At 41.8% G+C, this 14658-nt stretch overlaps 1 protein-coding gene across 2 annotated transcripts in view; it reads right to left on the bottom strand.

Moving 5' to 3' along the window:
• dlg3 (discs, large homolog 3) overlaps positions 1-14658 on the bottom strand; it is an 85978-nt gene that overhangs the window by 60299 nt on the left and 11021 nt on the right. For both annotated transcript variants that reach the window (XM_083980440.1, XM_083980441.1), the window contains exons 3-4: positions 12970-13055; positions 7458-7580 (exon numbers count right to left, since the gene is read on the bottom strand). In XM_083980440.1, the coding sequence (XP_083836566.1) occupies positions 7458-7580; positions 12970-13055 (209 nt within the window). The remainder of the gene's footprint in view (positions 1-7457; positions 7581-12969; positions 13056-14658) is intronic.

Raw genomic sequence — 14658 nt, 5'->3', positions numbered from 1 at the left:
ATACAGATATGTACAGGGATAAATGTATATATATATAAATATCTATATGTGTGTGTACAAATATATATATATAGATATATAAACAATATATATAAATAAATGATATCCGCAGATGAAAATCTTCCTCTGTTAATTCTTGGTATTCTCCCGTTCAGTCAAAATATCGCGTTTTTCCTCCTGCGTTGAAAATCGTTGTCTTTCTCTCTCTGTCTCTTTTCTCAGCCTGCAGAGAGGAGCTGAGCACTGGATCGCCTCTCAGCCAGCTTGCCCTAGATGTGGATTATTCAGAGGGATGCGAGCGAGCAATAGGGAGATGGAGACCGAGAGACAGCAAGAGAGAGAGAGAGAGAGAGAGAGAGAGAGAGAGAGAGGCAGGGAGGGAGGGGGGGATACGTAGCAGCATCCCTCTAGCACCTCAGCCCTGACAGCCACAGCCAATCAACTGGCAGCGCTGCCATCAGCAGCAACAGCACCAACAGGACTGAGCGCTTCGCTAGCTGCTCTTAAAGGGGCCACGGCACCTAAACCTCCTGTGCTGCCTGCTCTGGGTGAAAAGGCGCTGCTTCACACGTCAAAGCCCATGAAAAAGCACTGTATTTCTATATTTATTCATCATGATCATAAATAAAAAACCTACAGGTCAGGATGCCTCGGTCCACAATCCATCGATGCCGGGCCTCAGTCCTGACCCACTCATTTGTTAGTCTAATCCACGTTTTCCGTCAGACCAGTGCAGCCAAAATCCAACTTACAGTGAGCACCCCTGTCCCTCCGACTGGTCACTGGTCACCTCCACGGTCATCTCTAGTTCAGCTGCAGACCTAACAGCTTTCTGGTGCTAGTGATTGGCAACTTCGGGCTCTGTGTCACAGCACACATCTGCAAATAATCTCACAATGGAAGCAGGTGCAGCAGATGAAAATCCTTTTTCTCCTGGGTACACTAGACCTGCCTCTCAACAGAGGATGCCTTTGAATCACACTGCATTACTTTACATCACTCTTTACCCCCCCCCCCCCCTCTTTTTTTCTCCCAGTACCGGCAAAGTGGCACTGCTGCTGAATTATTTTTTTCCCTCCTTAGTCCTGCCCATGTGCAGGATCGGGTCAGAATAAGCACAGTGAGAGGAAACTGAACTGCTGAAGCCCGGTTTAAGAACCATAGGGGAAATATATTATGTTCACAATGATGACATCAACACATGTGTACGAAACCAACAAGATTACACGCCTGGGCTTTCGAGTGGGTGGAGGAAGAGATTGAGAGTGAGAATGTGTGAGGGGGAAAAAAAGAAGGAAGGAGAGACTACCGTATATGGCTTTCATGTATCTATGGCAGTTATATTTTCAATAATGCGATAGGACTGCCTGTGAACCATTTTGCATGCTTATGAATTTGTAGGATGATCACAGCTAGATATAAAACATCCTGACACTGAGGGTGAAGGTTTATGTTTTGAGAGAACTGAGAGGGAATGTTATAGTGTCGCCATTAAGCCCCTGCCTATATGCATTATTAATGAAATGTGACGGGGAACAGAGCAGGGTGTGTCTGCATGGGGAGAGAGCATATTTGTACATAGTCTGCATGTTACAGTGCTCGTAGGCTACATGGATACCAGCGCATCTTCAGTGTTTTAATTAATGTATAAGATGTAGTGCATTTAAAATAAACTCATATTCATGTGTATCTGTGCAAGCTTCCTGTTCAATTGAGCAGGATTTTAGGGCACGCTGCTTTGTGTTGCAGGCCTACCAGGAGGCACACACAGCAGGCTGCAGCCACACTTAATTACATGCAACAGTAACTCACTTCATTATCATCATCTTCCTTCACTCTAACCTACAGAGATTTTTTTTTTCTTTTACCAAGAAGACGAGAAACTTGAGCATTTTCTAACAGGCACTAGAAACCACCGAGAGCCTCAAGTAACATTGCAGGATGCAGCCACAAACCCCCTCTGAAGCCAATCAGAGCGATGAGGCGGGGCTTAGAGGCAGCGGCTTGAAAGGACGATGTAAGCATATCGATCACAGCACACATGACTGAGCACATGTTGCAACCATCCCTTCCCTTCCCTGGCGCTGTCTCTCTTTAAAACTGTCCACAACGCATTTACCACTCACACACACACTGTGCAGCATAAAATGAGGGAATGGCAAGAAACACGTAAGAGAGACAGGAGAGACAGACAAAAAAGATCACCTGCTGAATGAACACAGCTATGTCATCTGTATTATCTGTATGGGTGGGCAGGCACACACACACACACACACACACACACACACACACACACACACACACACACACACACACACACACACACACACACACACACACACACACACACACATCTACGATATGAACTGTGTATGCAGCCACAGAAATGTCTCCCTTTAAATAATATAAAATACATTAAAAACCGCTAAGACTTTTTCAGAGCCAATCAATTTCTGGGGTTTTTTGTATCAGAGGGATCACAGGAAGAGGAATACAGGAAGTAAATGTGCACTAATGAAATTACAAAAAAGCTGTTAGAGGGGACAGAGAGGCTCTTGAAGGTTAATGTAGTCCCGGTGCACATGTCTTGTAAAATGTAATTTGTTTTAATGTAATTTTGTGGATAAGGAATCAAGTTTTCTGTTTGATTTTTTCCCCCTTTTCCTGCTTAAATCGTTAAAAAATGCAGAGCTTCATAATCTACTCCTTTAAGAGTTAACATTTCAGCAACAGCCATTATACATGGGGCAAAGGACCCATGTAAGTACAAACTAGTGTAATCAAATATCACAGCCATAAATACACCCTTTGTGAATGTGTTACATTTTTGTAGGGATTACAGTATATAGCTTTGGTTCGACTTAATTACATGATCATTTTTGAGCATGTCTTTTTTAATGTGTTTCTATTACATCACATGATGTCGTCAATTCAATCTGCACTTTATTACACAATAAAACAGTCACCGATATAAGATTATTTTTCCATTTGTGATGCAGTACCAGGCAGGAAAAGGCAATATTCTGTTACTGGCATTTCTTTAGTGGCTACACATAAAAACAAATTTAAAAAAAAGGAGGAACCATCAACAGAAAAGATGTTCCCTGAGAGGTGAAAAACCTTTTTTGTCATAAATATTGAAACAATTTATTGTCACAAACAGTGAAGCAACACTGCACAGCAGGGTATGATTGGAGTGCTAGAGAGTAATTACACTCTGACTCTGACCAAGTTAAATAGCTGTTTGAGAAAATACAATAACAACAACTTGGTTTTAGTAAACCAGAGTAATCATGGCAACCTTATTGGGAAAAATAACAACATTCACCTAAAACACACTCGCATGGGGTGGTGCGTGGCGCAGTGGGTAGAGCGGCCGCCCCGTGTAGAGGCTACAGTCCTCACCGCAGGCGTCCCCGGTTCGAATCCCGCGTCGGGCAGACCTTTCCTGCATGTCACTCCCCCTCTCTCTCCTGTCTATCTCTACTGTCATCACTATCAAATAAAGGTTAAAAGCCGAAAAATATACTTTAAAAGAAATAAATAAATAAAAATAATAAAATAAAATAAAAAACACACCCGCATATACTGTGTATATATAGCTCTGGAAAAAATAAAGAGACCACTCCAAAATGTTCTTAATAAATCAGCTTCTCTACATGTATGGCAGCCATCGATTCCAGTGTCTTTGAACTCCAACACAAGCACACCTCACTCTACTTAGCTGATCACCTGAACCAAATCATATTTAATGAGGAAGAAAGATTATAAATAAATAAATAAAAACACTGCTGTGATTAAAAATTGGGATTATTCCACCAATTTTGATTTTGAAACTCTTCCTAAATTTAAAAAGGAGTGTTGTGTTGTTTTAAAATGAATATGAACTTGTTTTCTTTGCATTATACAAGGTCTGAAAAAACCAGAATGTTTTTGTTATTTTGACCTGTTGCCATTTTCTGCAAATAAATGCTCTAAATGACAATATTTTTATTTCCAATTTGGAGAAATTTTGTCAGTAGGTTATAGAACAAACAAACAAACAAAAGTGTTCATTTTACTCAAACTCATACCTATGAATAGTAAAACCAGTGGTCTCTTAATTTTTTCCAGAGCTGTATATATATATATATATATATATATATATATATATATATATATATATATATATATATATATATATATATATATTCACATACACACAAATATATATATCAGTGTGTTTTTATGTGTGTGTGTGCAATCCTTGATAAACACTGTGCCCAATTAAAGAGCCTGCGCTAAAACGATGTGGATCAACAGCATTAGGTGATTCATCTTGTGAAATGAAAGCGGTGACCTCTGACCTTCAGTTGACAAATGAAAAAGAAGGACCTGTGATTTATGGCATAAATGAGGAAATTATCCTGCGCTTTGGAACAGAGATGCTTCTCCACATCCCACCTTGCAGCTTCCCCCCAACACTATAAGCTCAGCATCAGCCTGCACAGCCTTTATTACATAAACCCACCTGGACACCCTGTAACAAACACACTCTCTCTCACTCACACACACACACACACACACACACACATGCTATCGTAATGAGCATTACAACCCCCCATCCACTGCACAGACCATGTATTGAGCTTTTCAGTCATTTCTAGGCATTTCTCAGAGCAGCTATGTGACTACTCCTTCGTCACCTGACCGGATGCAGCGCCATAAAAGGAGAGTCGGCAGTGAGGCGGTCTTAAAGAGGCAGCTCCATATCAACACATACTAAGCTGCTCTACTGTAGCCTTAACTAACTGTAAGAGGGGGTGAGAAAGCAAGTCTTATAAGTCTCTCTCAGGCGTCATTACATCATAGCAGTACACTCATGCTTCTTCCACAAACATCAGGTATTTGCAGGGAATAAACTGCAGAATATGGGAGAACCTTTACACTTGATGCTGCCACTGCTTAATGAATCATAGCTTTGTGAAGTGTGCAGAGAGAGAGAGGAGGGGGGATGCATGGGAAAGGAACAGAGACTGCAAGACAGAAAGCCAGTCAGACCAAGAGAAATGAGAGATACTCATCAGTTTTGTGCTGAAAGACAAAGTAACCTGCCAAGGAGCAACATCGAAGGGATGCAAATGCAGAAAACAAAAAGGCTGCACCGCTAAGACTCCTATTAAGAGGCCTCAGCAGCAGGGAACAGCTGCTCCACCACACACACCACGTACACCACCTCCAACTGATGGAATAATGAGAGACGGATCATACACATGGAGGAAAATGAAAGAAGGGATGGAGGGGAAAAGAGGGAGAGATTGTATCAGAGCTGCACGGCTAAGCATGGATTTTGTACGTGCAAAAAGAGAGGCAAAAAAAAGAAGGAGTGCTCTGAAAAGGGGTGGAAGTATAGGAGGTCGGGAGATGGGGTAGAAACTGACAAGAAGGTGAAAGCAAGTTGATAAAATATGATGAAGGTGCTGTTAGGTCCACGACAGACGCCATAACTGAGGAGAAACCGAGCTAAGGTGCCCTGTGTGTGGGCAGAAATGCGATGACTAGAGGGGGCATTACTGAAGCATGGTGCTGAACAGAAGGGGGAGTAAAAATAGAGAGAAGAAAATAGAGAGATGTGGAGAAAACAACAAAGTGCTTATGCGTCCATGAGTGCATGGGAATGCAAAATAAACCCTGTGTGTGTAATTACCCATTCACCTTGCCACGGAGAGCAATGCATGTAGAATCATCGTGCTTGCTGAGTGTGCACGATCATGAATTGCTCAGTGCGTGTATGGTGTAAAAACGGAGCAGAGAGAGAGAGAGAGAGAGAGAGAGAAAGAGAGAGAGAAAGAAGAAGAAGAAGAAGAAGAGGAAGAAGGAGGGGGGAAAAAAACAAAGATGCGAATTAAAAGAGGAATGAAAAAGACAGGATGAAAAACAGAGAGGCGAGGAGAGGGATAGATAGAGAGTCAGAGCAGTCTGTAGGGATGCAGGCGGGGGAGGAATGTGGTTTCCATGGCAACCCGAGGATGGCTGAGCTCTGGGTGTCCGTTCCAGCTCTGCACTGCACCGGCCCTCGCCTCTCAGCCGCCTTGCTCTCTCTCTCTCTTTCTCTCCCTCTCCCTCTCTCTTTCTCTTTCTCCAGCCTCCCCCACTACATCTTTTTCTTTTTCCTTCTACCCCTCCCCACCCCCCCACCCCATACACACGCACTCCCTCCTTCCTTCCCGATTCCCTGCGCCTCCTCAGCTCCCTCACCTCCCTCCTCCATGTGATGGAGGGAGTCACACACACACACAGCTCCATATTATCCACACCAGAGTCAACCTGTACTGTCACCATATTCTTAGGAGACATTATCATACAAGCACATTGAATCTAGGAGCTTACAGCCTGCATCTCCCTCTCTTTCACCCCTTCCAAGCCCCCCCTCCTCCCCTTCCCCTTCCCCTCAGATCCTCATGCCTCCACCCTCCTCCACCTCCCTCCGCTCACTGCACTAGTTCTGGGCTCAGCTGAAAAGCCAACGCCTGCGGCCACTGTGCTGCCATGTGCCACTGGCCGTGTTGTAATGGGGGAAGGCATGTGAACACAACAATACTGAGAAACATGGGAAGCCTACGAGAAACGTCTCTATCATGAACTGTGAGGGACTGTGCTGTAGTTGCTCACGCGCATAGGCTGCAGCAGGTTGACCACAACAATGGCATATAGGTTGACACACTGGGAGTTATGGACAGAGCCATGGTAGCTCTTTACCTCTGTTTGCAGCCTTTATGCTAAGCTAAGTGAATGCTCTGCAAAATGCAGCACATTTCACAAAATGGCGACTTATTCCTTTAAATCTTTGACATCGTCTCATTGCAACAGGGAGCTCCTCGACATGGGAAAATGCATAAACTACTTCAGTACAGCTGTAGTTGAAGAGACTGACAACAAAACAACTAAAGAAAAGCTGTGTCACATAATTACTGCCAGAGTAGGCCTATGAATAAATACTATTAACTATATACAATCTGTGTGAGAATAATCGATGGTAATTATCATTGAAACTGAGGCAAAATGTATATATCCTATGTAAAGAATTAACATTTTCAATAATGCAGTCTTTTGGGAGTCCAGACTAAAGTGGGGGGGGGGGTTATTAGTTCAAACTGGTCAAACAAATCCTTAGGAAATAATTCTTGGACTTCCTGGTCTATTTTATGATTTAGCAGTCATGTCTCATCATTAACATAATGTTCCAAAGGTCATCAACCTTTATGAACAGTAACAAATGTTTCGTGATGCCAGAGCACTCTCCATGGAGAATGTGTAATCATCACATCATCAGCTTCATTAGTGTCTGCTTCTCTTAGCAGCAGCTGCCCTTTTTGATGTCTCAACAGAATCACTGGGGGAGAAGCTGTGTTCAAGAGACCCCTGGGAAAATTGCCTCTTTTCTTTTTATTTTTTTTTTCCTGCTTTGCTTTACTCACCTTTGGCACATCGACATGGGAGCGAGTCACCAAGCCAGAAACTCGCTCCACTTTGTGAGGGCTCCTCCTGCTGGTCACTCGCACCCGGGACACACCTTCCTCCTCCTCCTCGTCCTCCTCGTCCTGCAGGACACAGACAGGTCAATTATCAGACATGAATGAAATCAAATTTGATTTTTAAAAGATAATCCTCCAGCAATGATCAGGACATGCTTGTGGATACCAAAGATGGCAATCATTGCCAACATTTTTCAAATAAATACTTTGGGAAGTATGCTCTTTCTTTGCGATTTCTTGCCCAGAATTAAGCTGAGAAAATCAATATTTCTCACACAGCTAGAGTCAAAACTACAGAAACAGGTTAAAATCTATTTTTGTCTTGCAGCAAACAGAATTTGTTTTCTCCCAGATGGATACAAGAGTCTTTAAGGATTGTCAAAATACTTTTCTGAAAGTAATAAGATGCTTGGCGGTGGTTGGTGGAGAGTAGGCCTACTCTTAGTGAATTAATAATAATAATTCAAGTTTAGCTTAGCATTAATAGGAAAGAGCTAGCCTAGCTCTGTCTTAAATAAAAACCCACCTGCTAGCTCACCTTGAATGTGATGTAATATCTTGTTTGTTAAAAAAGTACAAAAAAAATTAATTGCATAAATGATGATTTGTGATTTTACTCAGGGTCTTGATTGAAAGAGTCTTATGATGTTAAGCTAGCCCGCTGCTGATCTAGTTTTTCATATTTAACACAAAGAAATGAGATCAATCTTCTGTCTTCTGAGTGACTTTTGATTGAACTTTTGCTTTAAAGTGTTGTAAACAGCCTTAAAGAACAGACAGAAGCTAGTTAAAAAAAAAAAAAAAAAAAAAAAAAGCTACTTTTACAGTAAAAAAGGGTCTAACAGTTGAATTTGCACCACTGGAACTCGGCCATTAATCACAACACTGCTATTTGTTGTGGGAACACTTGTTGTGACAATACTATAACAGCTCCAACTCATATTTTTGTCTAACAAGACAAATGAAACTCAGCTGGTTTTACAACAAATGTGTGAGTGAAATACAAATAAATAAGAGTGACATTAAGCTTCACACCTGGGAGCAGTGACACAGACATGGACACACAGTGGACTCTGTACCCAAAATTCAGTGAGATCACTGCCACAGATTAGACCACACGCGCTGCTAACTGACAGCAGAGGGCAGCCTTCAGAGCAGCTTGGTACAAAGATGCCAAAAGTGTGTCTGCAAAAAGGGCCCAGTGATTTTCCAAACAAGCAGTGCCTCCTCTCTCTCAGCTGTGAGCTCCAACTGGAAATGAAAGCTGTCCTTGTGTTTGCATAAACACACGTACGACACTGAGCATCCAGCCAACTGTACCTGGCAAACAACAGGAGGAGCTTAAAATCACACTACTAAGTTTGCAGTATTCCCACAGTGTTATTTTTGACCTGGTGTAGATCAGATATACTTTCAAAGAAGCTAAGTGAGTCTCACACAGATACAATATTTTGCATAAATACTTAAAATGACCCCATCAATTAGTAATTTTAAGTGTTTCAGTATTACATATGACACAATAACATCAATCAGACATACGACACACAATAATATTATTGCAATTCAAACACAAAATACTTCCACTAATTATGAATTCAGCTTCCTGTCTTCTTTCACTTCTTTTTCACAGGAGCTATTCTCCACTCTCACCTGCTACTCTGCACCAAATCAGGGAATGTGCAGACTCATTTAGTTTCCCTCCCATCCTCCACTCAGGTGACAGCATGGCTGGAATACTGATGAGCACCTCACTTGGTGTCCATTAAGCAGCTCCCTCTCTCCCTCTCTCCCTCTCTCTCTCTCTCTAACTTTCCACTATGGCTGCTGCATCCTTCCATCACCGTCTCTCCCTCTCCCTCTCTGCCTCTTTCTCTCACTGTGCCCGTGCTCCCCAAGCAGCTGGTATCCACCGAGGAGAGGATGGGCGAAGGATCAGGGGCCACGCTGCACTGAATTATAAGTTAGACAGGGTGTATCACAGGACGGCAGAGTAAAGTTCAAGCCACAGTTAAAGTTTGTGGTTTAGTTTCTCTTCTGTGGGAGGGTCACAGTATGAACACATTTGATTCATGCAGTCTTTTACTGACTTTCTTGGGAGCGACTTTTGTGGTTGGCAATGGATAAGTTGAAAGATTGTGTAGTTTAAATAAATAATTGATGGATTAAAGTAAATGTATTGTATTTAGATGTTTAAATATAAGGCTCAAAATAATAAACAGGAAGCTAATGGTAAAAGATAACAGTTCAAATAGTAGTACAGTTAATAGGTAACTGGATAACTGAAAAATTAAAACTAAAAAAAGTAACAAAAAAAATCTACTTTTATATAATGTTTGGTGTTAAATAACATCATAATTAATAGGAAGTCAAATTAGCCCATGGAACGTGGTCATATATCTTATACAGTACATGCTCTCATTTATTTCATATTCTGAAAATCTTGTACAGGATGTCAACTATATGTAATTTAAATAATGTTGCAAACAGGTGAGAATCCACTTGTTTAGAATAAGTTATTCATGTTAACAAGCAGCGACTAACTGAGCAACACCTCTCTTCTCCTCTGCACTAAAGCTTCCTTTTAATACCGTCCAGTCAATGACAAGTTTATTGCCGTTGCCCTGTTCAGTTGACCGTATGTAATCCAGTTCAGACTTAGCACATGAATTTTCAAAAACATATTGCCATTAAGTGATTGACTGGAGGGGGGAGCCGTTAAGCATGAAGGAATAATGTTGGATTAAACTTTTTTTTTTTTTTTTATCACATGTGAGGATTGAATTGCATAATTTCACTACCACCTCTGTATAAATACGACAGAACAGACAAACTGTAGAACACAGGACTGTAGAAATTTAAAAATGCTTCTGCAGCACTTGTCCACTTTTTTGATCAGTAATGCTCGATGTCCCTCGAGAGCTATTGTGACGCATTAAAGGGATACTTCACCCAAAATCGATAATTCACCAATTTTCTACTCACCGTCATACCAAGGAAGGGTTCGGAGAACTTTCTGAGTCATCAAAACACTTTCGGAGTTCCAGGGGGGGTCCGGCTGCCAACGGATTTTTATATAATGGCGGTGGATAGAGCTCACTTTTGAATCGTCCAAAACACACACTATGAAACATCCAAATACCTCCATACTGCTCGTCCGTACTGACCCAAGTGTCCTGAAGCCGCGACATGAAAAAGTTGTAGGAAAAAATTATTGTGATCTCTGTTTTTAGCCTTGTTGTAGTAGTAGCTCCCAGTGGCTCTGTTGGTGTTTGTGCGCATGCGCGAGATTTGATGTGAGATGTTCTTCCGTGTTTACATCATTCGTCCAATGGTTTACAACGACGAACGAACATCTCGCAGCAAATCTTGCGCATGCGCACAACCATGAACAGAGCCACTGGGAGCTACTGCCACAACAAGGCTAAAAACAGAGATCATATTCATTTTTCCGAACAACTTTTTCATGACTCGGCTTCAGGACACTTGGGTCAGTATGGACGAGCAGTATGGAGGTATTTGGATGTTTCATAGTGTGTGTTTTGGATGATTCAAAAGTGACCACTATCCACTGCCATTATATGAAAATCCGTTGCCAGCCGGACCCCCCCTGGAACTACAAAAGAGTTTTGTTGACTCCGAAAGTTCTCCAAAGTTCCTTGGCATGACAGTGAGTAGAAAATTGGTGAATTATCGATTTTGGGTGAAGTATCCCTTTAAGACGGAGAGAGGCTTTAAACCAACACTAAGGAACTTTTCAACCTTCATAAAATATTTTCATAACTTTTGTGATGATACATCGACTTACAACAAGTTGAATGACACCTCTGTCATGGCCTGAGGGGGTCTGTATCTCTTTCTCTGGCACTAAGCAGCTTTGAGGAGCATGGTAGGAACCCTGCTCTCACGCTAGTGTTCATGGGAAATGGAGTCTTCCTTCACTTTCACTTTTGCGAGTCACAACAAGGAGGGAACAGGCAAAACAGCACTTTAGCAATGGATTATGTTTGTGTTTTCACTTTGAAATGATCCACTGGAAACAGAAACTTAGTTTTGATGTCTTTTGTTAATTTTAATGCAGGATATTTACAGGGCTTCACGCTAGTGTTCATGGGAAATGGAGTCTTCCTTCAGGCAAAACACTACCGCTTTGGTCCACAGGCGCCGCCAAACTCAACCAAAACTGAAAGTTCTTTAGTACTGCTTTAAATTCTCATCCGCATTCGTGAGGTGTTGTAATATTCGGAAAGAGCTGCTAATATCATAGCAATAAGCTCACTCAGTTTTATTGAGTGTAGCTATTACAGTCAGATTATGATTGTTCACATTTGGATAATGAATGTGCCAGTAAGCTATGGAAAATGTCCTGTTGCTTTTTTTATGTTGTGGAATAACGGCTGTTGAGGCATCTTGCAGGCAAACATAATTTAATGAAATTAGACTCATGTTTCAGCGGAAGAATTCAGTTTGATGCTTCAAAGAGATCCAAACTCACCACTGTGCCTTTAATTCAATTTTAAGAAAGAGATGTTTTAAACTCTGTGCTCAGTGATTGAAATCACGTTTTTGTTTTGTTTCCCTTTTTTTTTTTTTGCAGCATTACAGTGAATTTGTGTCCCGTGAGCTCCACACGTCACTGCACAGACAAACAATTACACACACACACACACACACACACACACACACACACACACACACACACACACACACACACACACACACACACATGTGCTTTTCTCTGCTATAAAATCAGGCCAAAGATGATTCAGTTTATGTGCTATAGAAGTCAGCCAAAGATCAATTTCATTAACAATTCGGCAGAGCTGAGGGGAAGTTTTGTGGCAACATTAAATCACACAAGCGATGCAATATGAACCGTGAGTTTCTTTTTAGCAGATGAGTGACATGGACCTACAGACAAACAGAAATGCATGTTGAACCACAGTCTATGGATTGATATGAATATTTCACCTGCTGTAGCCTAAAATTCATCTGTATCAGGTTTACATCTACATAAAAATCAGCTCCTATCAGCTTGAATGTTTCCGATACACAAAAAATATTCTAAATATCCATGTGACAGCAAACACTTGTTATAATGAAAAGATTGGCTGACTCCATGAGAGCAGCCAACTGATGAGCAAATGCTAATCAGCGCTCTTTTGACTCCGTCTAATTTCCTCTTCTCCTTCTACCCGTGCGCTCCCTCCCTCCAACTTTCTCTCCGCTTGACACTCGGCTCGCCAGGTTGAAGTCACAGCCCACATGACTCATGATAACATTTTATCCACGTGGGAGTGCGAGGGACACACAGGTAGAGGTGCTGCACCGCGTGTTGGCTGCCGAGCAACCTCATGCGCAGCAGCCGGGAAGCACACAGCAGCACGTGTGACACCAGATACTGTAAACATTTTGTATATTTTCCTCTTTAATCTATAATGTGAAGCAGGAAAATTACCTCCCACGCATCTTGCCTGCTGTCGTCTTTCACAACAGTTTGTTCTGTGTTGTGTTGCAAGGTCACCTCGTAACACTCTTGAATATCTGTGAGAAAAAAACAAAAACAATAATGAGCTTTTTTTTCTTCTTCTTCTTCTTCTTCATTTGGATCACAACAAACATCAGATGTAAGCGGCTTTTCTCAACTGCTTAATCATTATATCTTGTTCATAACTTCCCCTAAAGTGCACTGCTTTGGTTGTGTGCTAGAAACTGCTAATCAATCATGGGCACACTGGGAGATGTCTGTTTTCCTCTGAGGTGCAGCGGGTGCAAATGTGGGGGTGGGAGTCGTCTGTTTACATGGAAGTTGTGCCTCCACATTTGCAAGTGCTCCTCTTATATCGCCGCTGAACTATATGACTCAGGTACCGGCCATGGAAATCATCAAGTCGCCTTCTTAGAGGCCCACATTATGATATTTCCTACAACTTGAACAACATGCATTGCACACACACACACACATACACACACAAACATCTTTTTGATTCTTTTACTTCAACATCATCACAGACCAATTTCACTTTCAGTCTCTTTGCATTGAAGCTCCATTTTATGGGGAGTTGAATAAATGTACACACTGCCCCCTAGTTGAATAGTGGGAAATTCATAACCTGTCATTTATTTTTGACTGAAGCCCTGGATAAATAAAGTTTGATTTCATGAAAATGACTCCTTGAACTTTTACATGAAAGTCATGTATGATGATATTTCAAACTTCAAGTAATGTAACTTTATATGTACATATGTCATTTCAGCAGTAGCATGCTCACAATGACAACGCTAACATGGGAATAGCATTAGCCTAACACGTATAAGTAGTGGACAAATTGAAAATATGAACCGATCATAGCATTGGATGAAAAATTAAGGATTGAAAACCCAATGTCTATCAATGTCTAAATTTCATTTCACACAGTGATCAACTGACTGATGAACTAACCTAATATCTTAACATGTCCCCTACAGTGTGTACGAGTTGACCCTAAGTGCAGGGGTACTCAAACATATGCCAGTCTTTCTCAAGTACCACAAAGCACCATGGGAGTAACACAATTAGTATTGACATCTCAACATGTTCCTCCGCTCCTCCGCTCCTCCTCCTCCTCCGTCTGTTTAAAGTTTTCCTCTTCTTTTCAGATCGAGCTCCTCTGCTCTCCTCTCGTCTCTACTCGTCTCTACTCATCACCTCTTGGCTCATTACACACCCATGTCCTGTGGTCACCTATTGAGTGGCAGCCATTTGACGAGAATGCACTGCGACAATTTTGCTGATGTCACTCACACACACACACACACACACACACACACACACACACACACACACACACACACACACACACACACACACACACACACACACACACACACACACACACACACACACACACACACACACTGGGACTGGTTACTGCACTGTTGGCATAAAGGGGGTTGGTGGAGAGTTCATCAACTTCCCAAAAGTTCAATGTCAGGGCGAGACGGCCGGGCCACATCTAGGGAAAGCTGATACAATTTGAACATGTTTTGTTTTTTCTCTATTAACAATGTGAATCTTTTGTTGAAACAGAGACACAAAGAAAGTTCTTCTCTGCGTGTGTATGTGTGTGAGACAGAGAGATAAGAGTCAATACGTCCCAACAAAGCA

The sequence above is a fragment of the Trachurus trachurus genome, assembly GCF_905171665.1.
Source record: "Trachurus trachurus genome assembly, chromosome: 10".
NCBI classification, from domain to species: domain Eukaryota; kingdom Metazoa; phylum Chordata; class Actinopteri; order Carangiformes; family Carangidae; genus Trachurus; species Trachurus trachurus.
This window is presented reverse-complemented; position numbering and strand designations above follow the sequence as displayed.